This window comes from Cyprinodon tularosa, unplaced genomic scaffold (assembly GCF_016077235.1).
Source record: "Cyprinodon tularosa strain WSP-4 unplaced genomic scaffold, ASM1607723v1 ctg11, whole genome shotgun sequence".
NCBI lineage: Eukaryota > Metazoa > Chordata > Actinopteri > Cyprinodontiformes > Cyprinodontidae > Cyprinodon > Cyprinodon tularosa.
This window is the reverse complement of record NW_024037893.1, coordinates 204328-224219: the sequence shown is the minus strand read 5'-3', so window position 1 is coordinate 224219 and position 19892 is coordinate 204328. Positions and strand designations below refer to the sequence as shown.

The window sequence follows — 19892 nt, the reverse complement described above, 5'->3', positions numbered from 1 at the left end:
AACTGTCAAGTCAGCAGTCTTCCCCATGATTGTGTAGCCTATAGAACTAGACTGAAAGACCATTTAAAGGCTTTTGCAGGTGGTTTGAGTTAATTAGCTGATTAGAGTGTGGCACCAGGGGCCATCAATTTTGAACCTTTTCACAATATTCTAATTTTCTGATATGATGAATTTGAGATTTTCATTTGTTGTCATTTGTAATCATCAAAATTAAACAAAATAAACATCTGAAATATATGAGTTTGTATGTAATGTATGAATATAATATACAAGTTTCACTTTTTAAATGGAATTACTGAAATCAATCTACTTTTTCATGATATTCTAATTTTATGACCAGCACCTGTAGATATCTATTAGCCTACCCATGGATCACCTCTAGTGACCAGAGTTTCAAGGCTACCACAATTTTCTCTTGCTAAGAAGAAATTTAAATTTAGGTGAAATATTAAACAAAAAACAAAGTCAGCCATGGAGTTAGAAATTTCCTACCCCACACTTAAGGTAATAATGCTGTTTTATTAAGACAGTTGGAAAACAATGCATGACGTGTCTGTTGACTGCAAGCTGGCTACCTAAACAGAAAGCTCACCTTATTAATAATGTTGGACTCCCAGTGTGACTTCATAGGAGCAAAATGTAATATGTCTTACAAGTTATTATATAACTACAATAATCAACATGCCATGTCGCCTTATAGGTAATACAATCCTATTTTTAGATAATGTTAGAAATTTTAATGAAACATTTTTGTATTATTTAGGTGAAACCAAGATACCATTGTTTTTTAACTGGTGTTTAGGGTGGGAATATAACACTGGCACATGCCTAACAGAAACCCACCCCAAACAATGAGCACAATAGTGCACAGCCCAACATACACAGCAGCAACATCTTCCATGGAAAATCAATGAATCCTCACTGCTTTCTAACACAGGAAAAACTATTTATTTATACAGATAGGCTTATACAAAAACAACAATAATAAAGCCTTAACATTTATATCAAAATACATCATTTGAACAAAACTAGCTTCCTCCATCTTCACAAATAAGATGAAAGAAAAGACTGCAGTGGTGGCTCTTTTTTTAAATGCTGCTTCTTAACTTCTGGGGCTACTTGCTGAACACACTGGCTGAAGGATCTTTGGGAGCAGCAGGTTTGGAGAGAACCGTCTCTGTTCCTGACCTTACGCCACTGAACACAGATGGAGCCACCTTCCCCATACGCTCTAAACACACATAAAAAGACATATTAAAAATAAAATTACACAGGAGACAGTACATCCTAATGAAGCATTCTGACAATGGACGAAAAGTAAAGCAACAAAAACAGCAGGTGTGGAAGAGGTGCATTGCAAATTATAACATGCTATCTAAGTAGTCATTGATTATATGTTAGCTGTGTAAAGTGGCTGGAAGTATATCCTAACCTACTTTTTTATATATATATATAGTTTAAAGGTTTAGCTGTGCTATTACAAGTTAGCAAATATAAACTACCGGTACTGCTCATGGCTAGATGGATACAAACACAGGGACACATTATTAGTATAAAATAGAAAAATAAATATCAAAACCACAAAAAAATTGTAAGTTATGTTCAGCTTGTCTGTAATATATAATGTGAAATTACTATTTGATACCATGTGCATGTTTCTATATGTATAGAAATATATATATACATATAAAAATATAAATATCCATCTATATAAGTACCAATGTAAACATCCTGTGCAATAACCCTGTATAATAATCCCACTATAAAAAAAAAAAGCTGTCATGTGGACGCACTGTATATGATGTATATATCCCGTGTACCTTTTTCCTTAATTTGGCACATTGTTCTTCTTTGAGTATTTGATCTAATGTAACAAGTAAATTTCTCCACAGTGTGATCAATCAATCAATCAATCAATCAATCAATCAATCAATCAATCAATCAATCAATCAATCAATCAATCAATCAATCAATCAATCTTAACAAACTACCACAGTTATGGCTACCTGCAAATAGCCAGATTAATTGAGTTCAGTTAATTTGACTACCAGTGATAATCAGTCAAGAACAAAAGGTAAAATCAGATACTGTTTAAAATAAGCCCTTCAATAATACAACTAATTTAGAGTGTATCTCCTCTCTGTTTATGCAAAAGTTATGGATAAATATTTAAGTGGGTAAATTTGTTAGATTGATGAAGCAGATGTTAGGATTACAGTTGGTTTCTACTTTAAATATAAATTCAAGATTACCTTTTGATTGGCTTTTTAATTAAGGTTAATTTAGGGTGAAAACCTCATCCAGACTAGTAGTAGTTAGCAAGTTAGCAAGCTACAATCCCCTTTGAAGTAGCCTGACTTGTAACGAAGTTGACTAAACAAAAAGTGCTGTCTACATCGCGACACCACAATGGCATTGTCACATTTGTAAAGCTGTATTATGTATGCGGCTGACAGCTCCCTGGTGGTCTAGTGGTTAGGATTCGGCGCTCTCACCGCCGCGGCCCGGGTTCGATTCCCGGTCAGGGAACATATTTTGCCAACCACACGGCCCGAAGGGATGCGATTTGGTTTCCATGCATTTTTTGAGACATACAATTAAATAAAATAAATTCTGCAGTTGGTTTCCATGTTTTTTTTTTTGGATATACAACTAAATATAGTTAATACTAAAGTCTGCATGTTTAGTCCTCTACCTTCACAAGTTAATGTTATATAAAGCTAGTGAGGATTCTCAGTCATCCAGGTCACAGTCACTCCAAAAAAGACTCTCAAAAATCTACAACTTAGCGATAGAATTGATTCCTTCCCGCTATCATCTTATGCCCCATCGCCGTGCAGGGGACCAAAACATCTGTTCTTCTGGTTCAATTATCATGCTTTTTAAGCCAAAACAAGGCTTTGTTTGGGCTACTCTAAAAAGATTGGAACTCACCACTATTTCTGACATTTTAAAATTAAAAAAAGGTTCCTGGATGGGAAGCGAAAAAGTCTCTGAACTTGGAAAGCAAAGTCCAGTGGATTGTTTTTTTTTTGGGCATGTTTCATAAATTGCTTACAGCCATTTTCTCCCCCCTCGGTCAAATCTTGAGGCTCTACAGGCCAGCCTACCAACCAACCAACACAAACACCTCACTCAACAAAGAACACATTTATAAGGTGGGGAAATGTGGTTTTTTTTTTTTATCCCGCAATGACGCTGTGAAAAATTCTCAGATGTTTCTGTGTCAGAGCAAAACTACTTTACTGAGAGACGGTACTTACCACACTCCACCATGACCTCATAGGTTTTACTTTTGACCTCGCCCTTCAGGCCAAGTTTACTGCGAGCTCCTTTCAGGTCCTCCTCCTTTATCGGTGGACGCTTCTTCTTTTTCACCTCGCCGGACTTAAGTGTTGAACAACAAGAATATGAGATCTGTAGTAATTTATTAAATATAAGCTGCAAATCAAAACACCTGATAAAACGTACCTGCGACATGGTTGTTACGGCTTCCAGAGACTCTGGAACTGCTATTCTGCTCCAAGTGTGGCTTCTCTGCTATGACCCTAACATTATATATATAGTCCTGGTCCTCACCCCATGAGTCAGGCAGACCCTCCAAACATTGTTGTCAGTGTGTATTATTAGGAGTGACGTGAGGGATGGTACAGCTGGAGTGGGTGTCCCATAAGCTCACAGGCCAACAGCTGATTATTCCAGTCGTCACTGGCAAGGAAAAAGAAGAGGGTCCACCGCCCAGATCGACTCCTTACTTCAGAGTCTGGGATTTCCAACATTTGATCTAAGCCTCAATTACGGTAACAACATTTTGGGTGTTGGAGCCTGTGGTTCAGATGAGAACCAACAAAATCAGGGTGTTACTGCTGTATAGCCTGAAAAAAACTTAATGATTACATTAATCATTATACGGATTTCATTTGTACATAGATAAAAACATTCTTACTATCTGAAATGATCATTGAAATCGAAATTTAGTAATATTAGTCACCACTAAGTCATGACTCTAGGCTTTATAAAGCTTGCCCATATGATGGTGGGCAAGCTGACTCATTGCTTTTTATGTGACACACCTCTTTTTACAATATAATACAGATCAGAAGGAGTGCAACCTCTATATACCACACAGCAGGTTTTGTCATAAGAGACGGAAAATTGAAAGATGTAATTTCTATAAAACTAAACTGTTAATTTTTCATATTTTTCTCCTCAATTGGTTTTATAATAAAAAATAATCGTTGGGAATAATTAGGTTATTAATGTAGGTGTCTAACTTTCTAGAAGACTGCTGTATCTATAGTTTAAATTTAATGGTCAAGGTTTCTCCGTAGTTGGGATTTTACATTCAGATATCAGACATTATCGGTCCGCACAGGAATTTTTTTTAAAGTAAGTTCTATTTCTTAATACTAGTCTTCTGATGCTACCGTGTACCATGATGACTCACCTCTTTATATCTCCATGTAACCAAGACAATTCACACAGTAAATGTGCCCATAAAATCAACAAGAGTGTGGTTAAAAAAACAAACAAACAAACACTGTAGTATATCTGTGTAAGTTCTCAGTCACCTGGGTAATGGTAACCACAAAATAGTGAAGGTATCTCGCCACATATCTGGAAGTCTTGTCACTTTGGTTGGCTCGCACCAGAGCAATCTTTAGCTCGAGCGTTGATGTATTTAAACAGCATGGAGGTCCAACCTCCTGCAGATATTCCAATTCAAATAAATCAAATGGCTGCTCCTTGGTCCTCTGGTTTCTTGGAGAATTTGTGTTGTGCATGGGCTGTGATGGGTCTTTTAAATCATAAAGGGTTTGCCCATGTAATTTCTTTCAGTCATCGAACTCATTCCAAAGAAATTGACATAAACACAATACATCACAATTCAAAACAAAAGACATCACATAGCACAGGGGTTTTCAACATTTTCCAGGCTAAGGACACCCAAACTGATGGAGCGGGGACCCCCTAATTAAATATATTGTATGCAATTGAGTTATATCAAACTAGTCCTATAGTCACTCTATTACAGATGGAGTAATGTAGCAAAGGTAATTTGGCCCTGGGATTATTAAAGTATTTCTGATTCTGATTCCTGGTTGATGGGACAGGTGTTGTGAATGAAACGGTGCCCAGCTTGAAAGAGCTCCTGTGTGTCGCTGAATGTGTGGATTGATGACTGAAAGACATCTTCTGCCTCCATTTATCTGTTTACTACAGTGTGTTGAATTCATGTTAATGTGGATTTAAAGACATTTCCATTAGTGGAAAAAATTGCAGGGGGGAATATAAAAAAAAAAGTCTAATCAACCAAACCTTTCACGACCCCCATGAGGTACCTCCGTGGACCCCCTAGGGCAGGGGAGTCAAACTGGTTCCAGAAAGGGCCGAGTGGCTGCAGGTTTTCTTTCCAACCAAGCAATAGCACACCAGACTCCAGTCATTTCATTATGTCATCATGTTCAGATTTGAGTCACTTGATGAGATTATAGGAGTCTGGTGTGCTATTGCTTGGTTGGAAAGAAAACCTGCAGCCACTCGGCCCTTTCTGGAACCAGTTTGACACCCCTGCCCTAGGGGTTGCGAACCACCTGTTGAAGACCCCCGACATAGCCCATGAACAACCTTGAAGCACCTTAGAACATAAAAACCCTGAAAATAAACATTTAATGTAAATCTTAATAGAATCACTATGGAAGCATGTAACCTATAAAGATTTATAGTTAGTTGAAACAGTAAGCCTTGTTAACATTCTAGTTGATGGTAAGATATCACTGTCTCTATTATAGGAGGACAAAACTAAACACATGAGTGGAGCAAAAAAAAGTGTCATTTAATTAATGTAAATTTTGGAAAAGGCAGTGCTCCTATTAAGAGGTTATATGATACATGACCCTAAAGAAGTGCTATAGGGTTTAGCTGCTAACTTGCCCTCATATGTATTTTTAAACATATCAAGTTTTATTTGCTAGGACCAGCCATTTTGTTTGTTCTTTGGGGAGAACAAACAAAATGGCTAATTAGGAAAAAAGAAAAACAATGAAATATAGATTCATTCATACCTTCCTTTATTTCCTATGATGAATTACAATTTCTGTAATGGTCTAAAAATGTAAGTTTTTAAAAACACAAGATCTTTTTTTTTTTGTCCAGGCAGAGAAAAAGACCTGTAACAATAAATCAACTGCTGTAAAGGTGCTCTCACCTTTAAATTTGTCCCCTTCATAGCAAAACAATTATCCAAAACATGACACGCAGATAAGTTTTCACAGTTTATGTAACTCAGTTTACTGTTAAAGGGGAGCAGAACTCATTTCCTCCCACGCTTAAAACTACAGATATATTGGAAAGATACACTGCCTTCCACACACACACACACACACACTCTACACAAACAAAAACCTCCTCCTCAGACATACCTTCTCGGTCCACACTCATCATTTACAGTTTAAAGGTCAGAGCAATTCACATTCTGAACACCAGAACCAGCGTAATGCTCGGATATCTGGAGCTCTCCTTAAAACAGGAAAAGGAAAAAACAAAATGCAAATAAATGCTGGTCGTTTTGCCCCTTCACCATTTTGCACCTGTGCAGTTTCAAACCCATTGAGTAAAAAAAAGGTGTTGATAAAGTCTGCCATAGGATGCTTTGTAGAGACCACATAATAATTTGGACAAGCCTTTGGGATATTTTATAAATCCTTTTTAGTTTTTATTGATTTTACTAACTGTTAAGTGTGAGAAAATAAGACTCCAATAAATACACATTACCAGAAGGCAGCTATTAGTTCAGAGCTCCTAATTCTCTCTTAAAGGGAAAATTCCAGGATTATCTCATTTAAAAATGACTACAAAACTTGACTATAGCCCTACAGCAGCTTTCTATATATTTGCCCCCCCCATTATAGTGGGCTGGTTTTGAGCATGGAACTACATAAGGTACAGATAGACAGGATATGGTGAAAGGAGATAAAAGAAAAGAGAAAAAAGAAGGAGCTAAGGAAAGAATGGATGCAAATAAAAACGGAACAAAGGATAGAGAAGAAGAAATCATTAGGAAGTAGCTGAGATACAATTTTTGTTTGGTCATAATCAGTCAAAAGGGCCACAATAAGACTGCTTATAGAATCTGAAAATATCCAATTAAACTAAATTATGAAAATAAAACCATCCTTAATCTTCATAATTTATCTAAATAACTACCAAAAAGATCCAAATCTGATATGCAATGGGCAAATACAACTGTATTCTATTTACTCACGCATGAGAAAGTGGGGGTAAGAAACTGAGACACAAACTGGTAAAAGAGGGGAACTGACCTTCAACCTCAACTAACAAAAAACACTTTTACGAAAAACACACAAAACTCAGTACGTGCAAAAAAATAGCTCCTCAATAAAGTATCTCTGCTGAAATGAAATCACTTTGGAGGCAAGCAGAGTCACCTTTTTGGCCCCAGAAATACAAGTCCTTAACAAATGGATAAAAAAAAAAAAACACACATTCAAGAAGCAAAACATAACAAATACAAACAAATGAGAGTGTTACCTAATTGACATCAATGGCTGAGCTGACATTAGAAACCTCTTTGCAATCGTAGTTTATAACATTTTGTCAGATTGCATGAAAACATTAGGACTCCCTCAGACAACAGTTCATATCATACAGAAGGTGTACAGTAGTTAAGCATGTTGCTGTGCTGAAAAGTTTTAAAGGCTGCATCCCCAGACAAATACTTGTTCATATGTGGAGGAGTGTACAGATATCCACTCACATAGATATAGTTTATATATCACAGGCCATGGTGGTATATCTACACAGGAGGAGGACTACAGGACAGAGCTAAAAGGAGGTTAGGACCCCAAATAGGTAAGGACCACGTTAAAGAGGGAAATGTGATACAACAGACCGATAATTTGCATATTTGTCTCGAGACCACTAACTGAAACGATCCGAGACTCACGAGTCATCTAATTTAGTGTCATACATCTCCCATTGTGCCAATGATAGTTTGTGGTGGGAGGCTTCCTTTCTGATCCATCTACAAACAAAAAAGGTCTCCCAAAGTGCCATGTCGACATGCAGCAATATTCCAAAGATCCTGGAAACCTGCAAAACAACCGTTTCCTAAATAAAAAAACATTTTGCGTACCAATCCTCTGGGAGTAATCAGGAGGGAAACTGAAGTACAGTATCGTCTTTGAGGAGAACCAGAACGTGTTCTGGTTTGAAGAGGTACAGGGAATGTAGGTTATATGGTAAGGAGAAGAAAACGGTGGACACACTGATCAAACAGGAATCCCCATTCGAAGCTTTTTCTTTTTCACCATTTTCAGACCAGGGAGTCGACGGACATCGTCTTCGTCTGACTCATCCATCTCATCATCTGCTGAGAAAAGGATCTGAGGAAAAGAAAGAAAGAAGAAAATGGTAAAATCTACCTCTGCAAGTAAAAAAAAAAGAAAACTTTTCAAAACAATCTCTAAAGAAAAAGAAAACTCGACCAATGCAAAATGGGAATCAATGGACTGCTTAAATGTTTGAAACCTGTGGCTCCAGGGGGGAAAAAAATCCATCCATAATTATGTTATTCAAATCCTCTATGAACTGAAAGTCTGAATCTCCTATATAACTTATAATTATATAGGAGTAGTTTCCATTTCTGGAGGCAGACATATTTATAGCAGAGTAGCACTGACCAGCTAGTGACTATAGAGATCCCCATTACAATGTTAATACAGCAAGATAAAGCTATACACAAAATCCCACACAGGCTAATAAAATACTATTTATAAAACTGACACTACAGTCTGACTGTTAGATGTCATTGAAAATTTTAATTGTAGCTTTAAACCAACGTTATTTAAGCTAAATTGAAACAAAATTTGTTTGTTGTTTTTTTGATACGCACTATGTTGGATTTTTATCCTGTCAACTACCCACACCAAAATCCCCAAGAAAAGAAAAAAACAAAACAAACTATGGATGAAAAAGCATAAAATAAATGAGAAGCTATTTTTAAACCCTTGGGAGGGTCTAACCTGCCAAATAAAACTATTGTAATTGTGGACAGTAGCCTTATTGTGGTGGTATAAGGCTGGAGCATCACATATTTACCATGGACGGGATATTACAGTTAACGAGTTAAACAAAACAAAACAATTAAAGTGTTTTATTTCTGTTTTTGGGTATGATATAATATAAGCTTGTTTTTTTCCCCTTAAACAAGTTTTGTAGGCTTTGTGACCCTAAGTAAACCCTAATAAGCAGGACTGAAGGCAAAAATGGCTCTTAGGGTTGTAAATGGTGGCTAGTCTAGTCTTTGGATAGATGGGCTTTGGTCAAATGTTTACTGGTCATGAATATTCACAAGCTAAGGGGGACTGACAACAGCTCATTTTGAATGACTAAAGAACTCAGAGCAATAAGAAGAATTAAAACAACAAGGACTTCCCTCGTATGTACTGTTTGAGTTCAACAGATGATTTTTCTAAAATCTCTACAGTCACACAAACATTTCTGGTACAAAGATGTATTTATTTCTTAAGACTGCCCCCAAGTGGCAAAGTCTTGTTATAACACAGGGACAATGTCTAGTGAGCAGATAATATATCACATCCTCAACTAAATACATATTGAAAATACTCATTCTAGCATTAGTCGAGTAAAAATATCAAAGACCTCAACATTGACCAGCCATGATAAAAATCAGAAATGTTTGAGGTCAGATTCCATCACATATATAGCATAAGGGCCCGTTCCTGTTGATCCAGTTTGGATAGGGGGGGGAAGGGTCCCATGTTCTGATCAGTGAACTGTGGGTTTGAGTAGTGGGGGGGAAAGAACAACGAGCCAAGGAGTTTAACCTAGAATCTTCTGATCCGTAGTCAAACACGTTATCCATTGCGCCACTGGCCCCTCGAAAACAAAAGAAGCCCCCTACCGAGAGTCGAACAAAAGACCAGTGAAGAAGAGTGCAACATCCCCTGGATAAAACCAAGCTCAGAGCAGTTAAGACTAACTTCATAAATACAAAAGAATATTAAAGTGTCCAAGTAGGTAAGATCTCCCTAAGATTTGTTCTAAATATATATTGACCAAAAAACAGACAGAGAAGGAAAAAATAAAATGTTTCGAGCCAGCCAGGAGTCGAACCTAGAATCTTCTGATCCGTAGTCAGACGCGTTATCCATTGCGCCACTGGCCCCCACGATCACACAGTGCCTTCACAATAGATCGGTGACAGAACAGCCCAACCCCCACCAATACTTAACCCTTGCTCTTTGGGCAACAGCAGCAAAATGGCAAGGAAGTCAAGTAACCACGAAGCAATGCTCCAGCCTATACTGGTTTAGAAACTGAAACCAAAAGTGTAAAAGCGGATAAAAAACCTCCAGAATGGGTAAATTCTTAATCTCTTTTTAAAGTTTCATCATATGCTAAAGTCTACAGCTTTTAGAAAGTTAGTTATCAAAACATACTTGTTTGCAAAATGGTAATTTCAACAGCTGTCCACTATGCTTTCGCATTTCAGACTCACCTCCGACTCTGAGTCATCATGTGACAGTGCTCGTCGGTACCGAACCTTGCTGTTCCCACGCGAGTCCTCCTCTCTCTCCTCAAGCTTTGCTTTTGTCCTGTGCTTCTTCATTAGGAAATTATCTACCACCCAAAACATAAGGGCCTAAAGCAGACAAAAGCACAAAAGAAAAAAGTGTTACCTGCATAAACTGACTGTGAGAACTACAAACAGAACAAAGCATTGGTGGACTTACATTGACGAAGAATGGAACAATGAGCATAACAATGGCCAGTTCCAGATCAGGATTCTGTATGGGATTGAGTAGAGCCAGCTGGGAAACAATAAGAACATAGGCATCATCAAAATGTATATTCTGAAAGCTATAAATGATCAAAACATGCAGAAAGAATTACACTAAGAAAAGAGGAAAGGGATGTAGTTGATAGGGAGAACAGAAAGACATTAGTTTTGTGAATAGGAAGGACCCGACTAGACTTTTGGAATTACATGAGAGTACTGAGAAAAAATTCCTAACCATTACATTTTTCACATTCTCTCACCTTGAAACCTCGATATAGAACACTTGAATTTAATGTGCCAAGTTTGATCGACAGTAAAAAATAACTGGGATGTGAAATATGCTCTCATTGTTTTTATTTTCTTTTTAAAAGATCGGAAGAATTTTAATGTAATCTTTTGCAGGAGATAACATTCGTTTTAGAAGAATGCCCTGTGCTGATCTCCAAACAAAATCTCCATTAGCTCCAAACAGCTTCCCCATCCCTGCCTTGAAAAAAAAAATTCCCACAGTGTCAAACCCATGTTTCACCATTATACAATTTGCAGATATAATTTCCTGATACAGGTCAGCTTTAATCATGTGGGTTAAAAAAAGAAAGTTAAATCTGACAAAAAAAATCATCCATGTTTGCCTTGGCTCTATCATGGGTAACGGCCCCTTTAACGACTTTCTGTCAGTTAATGGTTTCTACAACACAGGCCATATTTGTAGAATATACAATTAGCAATTTCCTATTGAATGCAATTCTTAACGATGCCCACACTGAAAAAATCATGCAACCACATTTTGCATTTACTTAATCATATATAGTTACTTTAAAACAATTGTTTGATGTCCTATCCTGCCAACATGAAACAATTGTGTTAAAAGTAACTAAATATGACTGAATAAATGCCAAAAAATGTTGCCTTCTTTTTTTCAGTGCAACTTTTAATGTAAACTATCTTAGGAGCTTTTTTCCCCATTTTAGCAGGGATGGACGGAACAGCATGCTTTGAAATGACCAAAACTTGTGTCTAAGCTTTAGTAACGTAGCAACATCACATCTGTGTTTGGGTCTGGAGCATTCATTATGGGTTTCCATTAGGGGTGGAACGGTTCACAAAATCCACGGTTTGGTTCGGTTCACGGTTTCGTGGTCACGGTTTTCGGTTCGGTATATGTTGATTGTTACCCCGAAATCCCATAAAAATTAATTAAAGTAATAAAAAAAAATAAAAAATTAAAGAATTGTAATTATTTTTAAAGATCTGCGGAAACCCTGGATCATTTCCGCATGTTTTGCTGCTTTGAATTTAATCATCCCGTGCATGCTCTCTACGATCTCCAAGGAACTCAGAGCGGAGCGGAGGGGAGCCACAGCGGAGGCTGTAGGCTTTGCTTTGTGCAGGCGGTCTGGAGCGCAGCGGAGCGCTGACGGAGTATGAGGGATTTCGGGGTTAGCATGACATGTTGGTCATGTTGCTGTTAGCATAAACAAAACGTGTTGCACAATGCTTGCACACTGTTGCACTTTTATCCACAACTTTCTTTTCGCCGTCATCGTAGGTCACTCTAAATGCAAAGCGCTCCCATACAGCAGACCTATAAAGTGCTGCTGGCGCGTCTTCCAACGCCTGTTCTTTCCCACTCGCCATTCCGACACAATTCTCCACAACAGCTGATTTTTTTTCTGCTACACCCGGCTACGCTGCTTCACTTCTTTTTCTTCTTGTTTACTACTGGCGGTTGGCTTTGCTCGCAGTACCGCCACCTTCTGCTCTGGAGTGTAAACGCTTCGCCTATGAGAGAAAAAGGAGCAGTGCATGAACCGAAAGCAACACACGTGAGCCGAACCGAGACAGTCGAACCGAACAGTTCGGACAGTTTTCATAAACCGTTCCATCCCTAGTTTCCATGATGGTATTTTTTCAGTAATATTCAGTAACAAACCTTCAAGTGTTGATCAAATGTAGAGAGATTATTACATGGGAGATTTGACCCCTGTGCGATAACAACTATGTACCGCTTGTTGATCTATCAAAAAATTACTCTATAAAAAAAAGTTGTGGTAATCAGGTAGCAAAACATGTAAAGGTTTAAAGAGTTCCAAGGGGAGAATTTTCCTCACCTTCTTCCACTGGGGGATTAGAAGGACTAACATCATAAGAACTTTCTCAAACATCACAATGAGGATGTAGAGGATACATTGGCCCAACCACGCAGTGCACTGGACTGGCTCTCCTACACAGATAAGGATGCACAGCATAAGAACAATGAAATTAAAAAGTAAATTCAGTTCCAGAGGCAAGCATATACTACCCTCTACTGGCTGCTATGGGTTTAGAAAGTACTTTCCCTGAGAAAACAGGAAAAAGCAATGCACAAGTTGCACTCACCGTATTCTCCAAAACGCAGAGAGTCCCACTGCCTCCATTCAACTATAGCACTGACAGCCTTTACTCCTGCATATATGAGCAACATGCCCAGAGATGCATCCAACAAGAAGTTAATGAGGTATCTGTGAAGTAAGAGGAAATAATAGCATGTTATACCTTTAGTTTCATAACCAAATTATTGTGTTTTTAAAAGCACATACAACGAACAGGGATCCTCTTCTGTAAGGTCTGACAAATAGACATTTGCAAAGTGGATGAAGAGCATCCCGATTGCTTGTTTTGAAGTGTCCAGGAACCTGCAGAGAGACAGGCGAGTTAGTTCAGACTGACTGGGGTGATCCAGCTTCAAACTTTCATTTTAGTTTCCTTATCTGACTTACCAGATCTTCCAGGGTCTCCTTTCATGTTTGGGCTCCCTGAAGCGTTTCACTGTACAGAACAAAATGCCACACGGGGGGGAGGGTTATAACATCTCACCAGGGAAGGGAATCGATCTTATGTTTATGTTTAATTAAGAGTAAATACAACATTAATGACTTGTCATTCATCTGGGGATCATTCAGGACAGGGAAAAGATTTGAAATAACCATTTAAAAAACACTTTTTATAGTTTTATGAAGTCTAATGGAGAAAAGTCTACCAGGCCAAAAGAGAAAAGGGAAGAGACTAAACATTTTAATCCTCTAGTTCCTCTAGATTTATTTATGTGTTAGAAAAAAATATATTCAACAAAATTCTTAAGACCAGATAAAACATTGCATCAGTGTAGAGCTGCAAAAAAAGGAAGAAATGGGAACTAGAGACCAAAAGTTGTGGGCAGGCAATTTTATGTTTTTAATAAATTGAATGTAAAATAAATTGGCTTAATAAATTGATCAGCTGTTCATTAGCTTATCAAGTTTTAGACCAAAGCCTTTAAAACCCAAATTCTGTGCTGGATTATGTCATTTCCTGTGGAGTAATCAAGATCTATTAATGGTAAAGGCAAAACAGCTAACCATCTTTAAAGGTGGTAGGACAGTGTATCTGCATTGCAGCTGAGGTTGGATGCAGTAAGAGAGTCATTTCATTTATTAAGAGATCAGAGGGGTTCTGGAAGAACCCCCGGGTTTTTTTGTCTCTCTTTAATGGCAGAATGGAGCTCCAGGTTGTTATGGGAGCTTTTAACAATAATCTTAAATCTTAATTGAGAAAATTTGTGGGTGGATGGGAAGAGGCGTTTACAAAAATGGACATCATCTCCAAGCAGTGGATGATCTTCGTGAAGCCATCATTCGCTTACGGAAACACATCAAGCATGCCAGAATCAATTTAAGACGTTTTCAACAATAAGGGTGGAGCTAATCATAACTAGGTTATTTTTTCACACTTTCATTTCAGTTTGAGTTTTTTTTTACTTTAAATCAGCTGATGAACAGCCTATTTGACGTAATTTGTTGTTTTCAAAAAACTTCCTGCCCACAACCTTTGGTCTCTAGTTCCCATTTCGTCTTTTTCCATTTTCCAGCTCTATCTAGAACCTTCTTAAGACCCAACAGCAGCCAGTAGTGGAGCAATAAAAAGATAAGGGTTTACAGAAGCCACAAGTGAGCTATGCAAACAGAACTAACAGCAACGACACATCTACCAAATCAAGCTCCTCCCTCTCTTCACAATAGTCACTTGTTTGCAGCAATGTTTTTTTTTTTCTCTCTCGCTCTCATTAGAAACACCAAACAGTAGAAAGATTGTGACACCACAAACTGCTGTAAAGAGCTGTTGTGTTCAATAAATTACGACAGATCATGGCACTTTTTGGATGGGGACATTCAAACTGCAAACGACCTCGGTTGATGATCTCAATCCTGACTTTAGACCAAACACACCCTGCAAAGTACGCTGTCGACTCTTGACTTCTCTCTTTACCTAAATATCTGCCTTGTGCACAAACGGACAATAAAATAAATAAATAGCTCACCACTTCTCATTTTCATTAATGAAGTTGAGGTAGTTGATAATCTTTCATTTCAAAGTTTTCATCCTTTGTCAAGCTTTATTCTGGGCCCTCTGCTGTTTTTTTTTTTTTTTTTGCTCCAGTGGTTCTGATCTGAAAGTCAAACGTATCTTCAAATTAATATTTACCTGTTACTTTCATAAAAACACCTGCTTAAGAAACACAGGGAATATATTATGTCCCTGCACAGGGCTGGGATGGACTATAAGGCAACAGACTGGCAATATAGCGGCAAGGTAACACTTTCCTAGATAGAGCCACCAATAGAGCGGGTTAATAATTGTTTTTTTTAACTAACAACACTTTTTCCACCGGCCAAAACCCCGGTTTAAACCTGAGAACAATCGGCTTTTTTCCAACAACAATATCCCAACAGTGAAACACAGGAATGGAAACGTGCTTTGGGGATGCCAGAAATTTATCTCAATATATTCCTCACAGCTGAAGTTTGCAATATAATTGCAATTTAGCAAAACGCAATTTTCAAATCACAGATGCACCAAATTTTTAATCACACTATATTTAACAAGAGTACGACACCAAAGTTTTCACTCCAGCCCTTTAGGTGGCAGTGAAACACTTAAAGACAGTTTGTCACCACACATAAAGGTAAAGAGAGTTGTAGCTAGCACACAGATCCATGCATGGAAGTAGAAATAAAGACTTTTTTTGCACTAAGGTAACAGTAAAGTCCTGCCACAATGGACTCTGGTCAAGCTTTAAAAAACCGACTTGCCTGTGATGAAACATTTACAAACTTGCGGTTAGTGCAAAAGAAAAATCTAAATAAAATCCCAATTGCAATACTGGTTAAATATAATAGCAATTTAGATTTTTCGCGAAATCATTCAGCCCTTATATTGAGTACTTAGTTTTTCCAGTATACAACACAGTTCCTTGGCTTATGCCAAGCGCACACCGACTACGGTGCTGCTACAGTCCTGATGTAAAAAAGCCACTTACAATGAATGCTGAAGTCAATGCTGTCTGCATTAACAGCAGTTTACATGGATTCATGCTTGTTCCAGTGGTTCTGGGGAAAATACTCGAAATCTGTGCTAAGAAATATAATTTTTAATCCTCAAATAGCCTCTCTGCTACCTCAGGTATCAGTTTTGTCATTGTTTTCACACTAAACAAGTTAATGTAAGTTGGCATAATCTAAAGAAACAACAGAGGTGAGTGTCCGAAGAATTTATCAATATAAAAACTATTATGCAATGTAGAAATCTAACCTTTATAGAAGGGTAGGAAATGGAAAGTCACTGTTAAAAAAAAAGGAAGTTTACAGCAATCTTGTAAAAAAAAAATGTTGCCAATGTGTCAGCTGTGACAGATAAAGCATTAGAAGCAAAAAGCAAGAGTGCATTTTTTGGCTTCCCTCCATTATTTTCCATGGAGCTGTGTCAACGGTCAAGATCTGTAGTGTCATCTATGCGAAGAAGCGGATGACATTTTTAAAAGCTGGGGTACGCTGTATGGGCTCTGTTGCCCAATTGCTTTGCCTCACTGCATCTTCATATTTCTACATTACTTTAGGTTCAATTATTATATAAAATCAACTCAACTGCAAAAACTGAAGGGCTACTTTAGAGCAGAGATGTTGGCTTTCCTATCAAGAAAAAAAAAACAACAGGTTTTAAAAAGCAAGAAGAGCCAGAGTCCTCCATCACTACAACATGCAGCGTCAGGTGTTATATTTTTGTAAAGCACTTTATAATTAGGACAAAATACATCTCTTTCCTTTAATAATCCATTTTCTCATAATTGTAGTTACAACAGGAAGGCTCATGTGCATAATTTCAAGAGAAAAGGTTTAGCAAGCTCCAATTTTCCAATTTTGCTTACAATTTAACTCTTCACTATAATGTTATTCTTAGACACTTGTCTAAGACTCTTCCCTGGGATGTTTGATCCTCTTTAGAAATGTATTCAATTTAGAAATTGTATATGACAAAACAAAAATCAAACAAACAAGAAAAACAACTTTAAAAAGGCATTCAACAGCAGGAAATTTGAAGTATTCTTTGCGCAAATAAGTAAAGACAGAACATAAAAGACAAGCAGTCTCAGTGTCTCATCTGTGCTGCTCTTATCTAGTGCCTCACTTCCTGGACCTAACAGAGATCAATACAGAATTGGATTAATGTAGTGAGGTTATTGGATGAAGGCGGCTTCCATCAGCAGTGTCAGATATCTGACACGTAGCAGCTTTTGGGAGCATACTCACACATGAGGGTGCTGAAAGCCATCACCGCCAGGAGGCCCTGGAGGAAAATCCCAAAGGAGTCCATCAGGGCGCCGTTCTCGCAGCCCCGGGTATCGGTCCCCGGCGGAGGGCTGGAGGATGTCGCCGAGGTGTTGGCCACAGAAACCCCGGCTACAGCCGCCCCTCCGAGCGTGTTTCCACCACTTACAGCAGCCATGGTCCTCTCTAGTAAACCAAGCGGGTCTCCCTCAGATAGCAGTTAGTCAGCCGGTGTATATGTCAAGCTGGGCATCGGGGACATATGGTAGCATCGTCTGTCGCTCATTCTCCTGCTTCATGCATCCGCTTGGTCACAGCTGCTCATTCATATGAGAAGAAAAGTTGTCTAAACGAGTTGTAAAATAAATAAAAACATAGATTGTTGAGGTCTGTGCAGTACAGGACCTCTTCTCTAACCTCAACCTTAGTGTTTACATAAAAAAAACGGACACTGATGCTAAATGCATCCTATGTAGATAGCACAACACACAACAACCGACGTTATAGCTCTATTATCCTTTGGTAAAGTATAGGTCAAGTAAAAAAAATCCACGTTCTGGGCCACGGCTACTGCTAGCACAGGGTTAGCTTAAGTACATTATTCCTTTACATTGAGCTAAAATGTTGGCAAGCAAATTTTTTCTCTTACCTGAAAGTCGGAACACGTCCAGTCTCTCATGACGCCCAGAGAAGTCTATGAAAATCCGATGTTTTTTTTTGGTTGTTTTTTTTAAAGGGAAATAATAGCTAGCTGCTTCCCTAGCAGTGCCCACTCCTGTTGACAGGCGGCGTCACGTGACCTGAACGTAGGCGAACGAGCTGCATGCTGGGAAATGTAGGCTGGGATCGCTGTCGGTTAGTTCGGTGCTTCGCCCATCCCTTTATCCAACAAATGGGTTAGGTTGGAGACTTTTTTTAGCACAGCTTGAAGGAAGATGACACATAGTGCTTCTAAGTTTAATAAATACTGAAACAAATAATCATACATATGAGTAAAAATAAACAGAAAGTAATAGATGATAAATGTTTAATTCTTTTTTGAATAGGACATATTTTATCAAATAATGAAAACTTTAAAGCTACAGTGTGTAATAATTACAGGGATATACAGTCAGAAATGTAATATATTATACATAACTATGTTATTTATCATCATCTACGAGCTCAGCCTCTTAACCTTAATATTTGCGTTGCCTTAGAATTCGTTATTTATAATTACATAGGAGCGGGTCTCGCAGCCATGGAGGCAGACATCTTTGCGCTACGGCAGCGCAGAGCCAACAAACTAGCGATTGCGAGATTGCCCATCTCTGTGGGCAATCTCGCAATCGCTAGAAGATGTTCATGTTGCTGCGGTCTGCAATCTGAACGTTAGATGTCGCTAAAAATTACACTGCGAGACCCGCTCCTATGTAATTATAAATAACGAATTCTAAGGCAACGCAAATATTAAGGTTAAGAGGCTGAGCTCGTAGATGATGATAAATAACATAGTTATGTATAATATATTACATTTCTGAGTGTATATCCCTGTAATTATTACACACTGTAGCTTTAAAAGTCAGTAGTCCTATATAGAAGGAGGACCTTTGACACTACGCATGTGGAAAGCTTAAGAATTGCTGGAAAATTTGCCTTTTTTTTTTGTTTCCCTTTTGCTTCCATAGCTATGATTATTTCCAAGTATGAATAAAGAAATTTTCTGTGACATTTTATTTTTTATATAGTCATTACACTGTCACAAGTACAGCACAACAAAATTCACTCTCTGCATTTAACCCATCTCCTTGAGGAGCAGTGAGCTGCCATTTTTGGCACCTGGGGAGCAGTGCAGGGTTAAGGGTCTTTTGCTCAGGGAGCCAGATTGGCAGTCTGTGGGAGTGGGTTTCAAATTCACAACCTCAGGATTTCCCAGCTTATGCCCTAACCGTTAGGCCACCACTCCTCCCACTAGGGGTGCAGCAGAACGCACCTTTATTTATCTAAAAAAAAAAAAAAGGCAGGAGAAAAAAAAACCAAAAAAACAACACACAGACTACCAGGGCTCATTGATCTTTATTGCAGTTTTACACGACACATACATTTGTTCTGTTTTTCTAAAAAACAAAAAAAAAAAACAAAAAAAAAAACAGGAACCTACAAGCAAACTAAACAATTGAGGATTCTCACACACAAAATGAAGCACATAGCAATTTAAACTACTTGAAATAGCAACTTACAGAAGCGTTTGCTAATGAACTTCTCATTTTAGAGCTGCCAATTGCTTGCTAAAAACTATTCTGCTGATGCTGCGAATTGTATCTATTTTCAAAACAAAATTATGCTTCCCTTACATAAAGGTTAAAGTCTATTCTGTGCAAATTATTCTGTATATTTTGGACATTTACACATTGCTTAGGCAGTTTTTTTGCCAAATAACCCTGTTTTACTAAAAGATTTGAGTATGT

General features: G+C 38.0%; 1 protein-coding gene and 2 non-coding genes across 4 annotated transcripts; 1 reads left to right on the top strand and 2 right to left on the bottom strand.

Moving 5' to 3' along the window:
• Positions 1–477: 477 nt before the first annotated feature.
• Positions 478–18249, bottom strand: LOC119789603 (store-operated calcium entry regulator STIMATE-like). Of its 2 annotated transcripts, XM_038294584.1 has the most exons (11): positions 18095–18249; positions 17428–17762; positions 13585–13633; positions 13405–13500; positions 13205–13326; positions 12937–13049; positions 10779–10856; positions 10544–10687; positions 8298–8405; positions 3264–3387; positions 478–1231 (listed from the first exon to the last, which is right to left on the bottom strand). In XM_038294584.1, the coding sequence occupies exons 2-11, from the start codon at positions 17621–17623 to the stop codon at positions 1116–1118; spliced, it is 1146 nt and encodes a 381-aa protein (XP_038150512.1). In that variant the 5' UTR covers positions 17624–17762; positions 18095–18249; the 3' UTR covers positions 478–1115. The 2 variants fall into 2 exon arrangements, with proteins under 2 accessions (XP_038150512.1, XP_038150504.1); XM_038294576.1 differs by lacking the exons at positions 8298–8405; positions 10544–10687; positions 10779–10856; ... (4 more) ...; positions 17428–17762; positions 18095–18249 and adding an exon at positions 3472–3628.
• On the top strand, positions 2458–2529 carry trnae-cuc. Its single transcript has one exon. It is a non-coding gene; the product is annotated as a tRNA-Glu (tRNA).
• trnar-acg lies at positions 10138–10210 on the bottom strand. Its single transcript has one exon. It is a non-coding gene; the product is annotated as a tRNA-Arg (tRNA).
• Positions 18250–19892: the final 1643 nt, after the last annotated feature.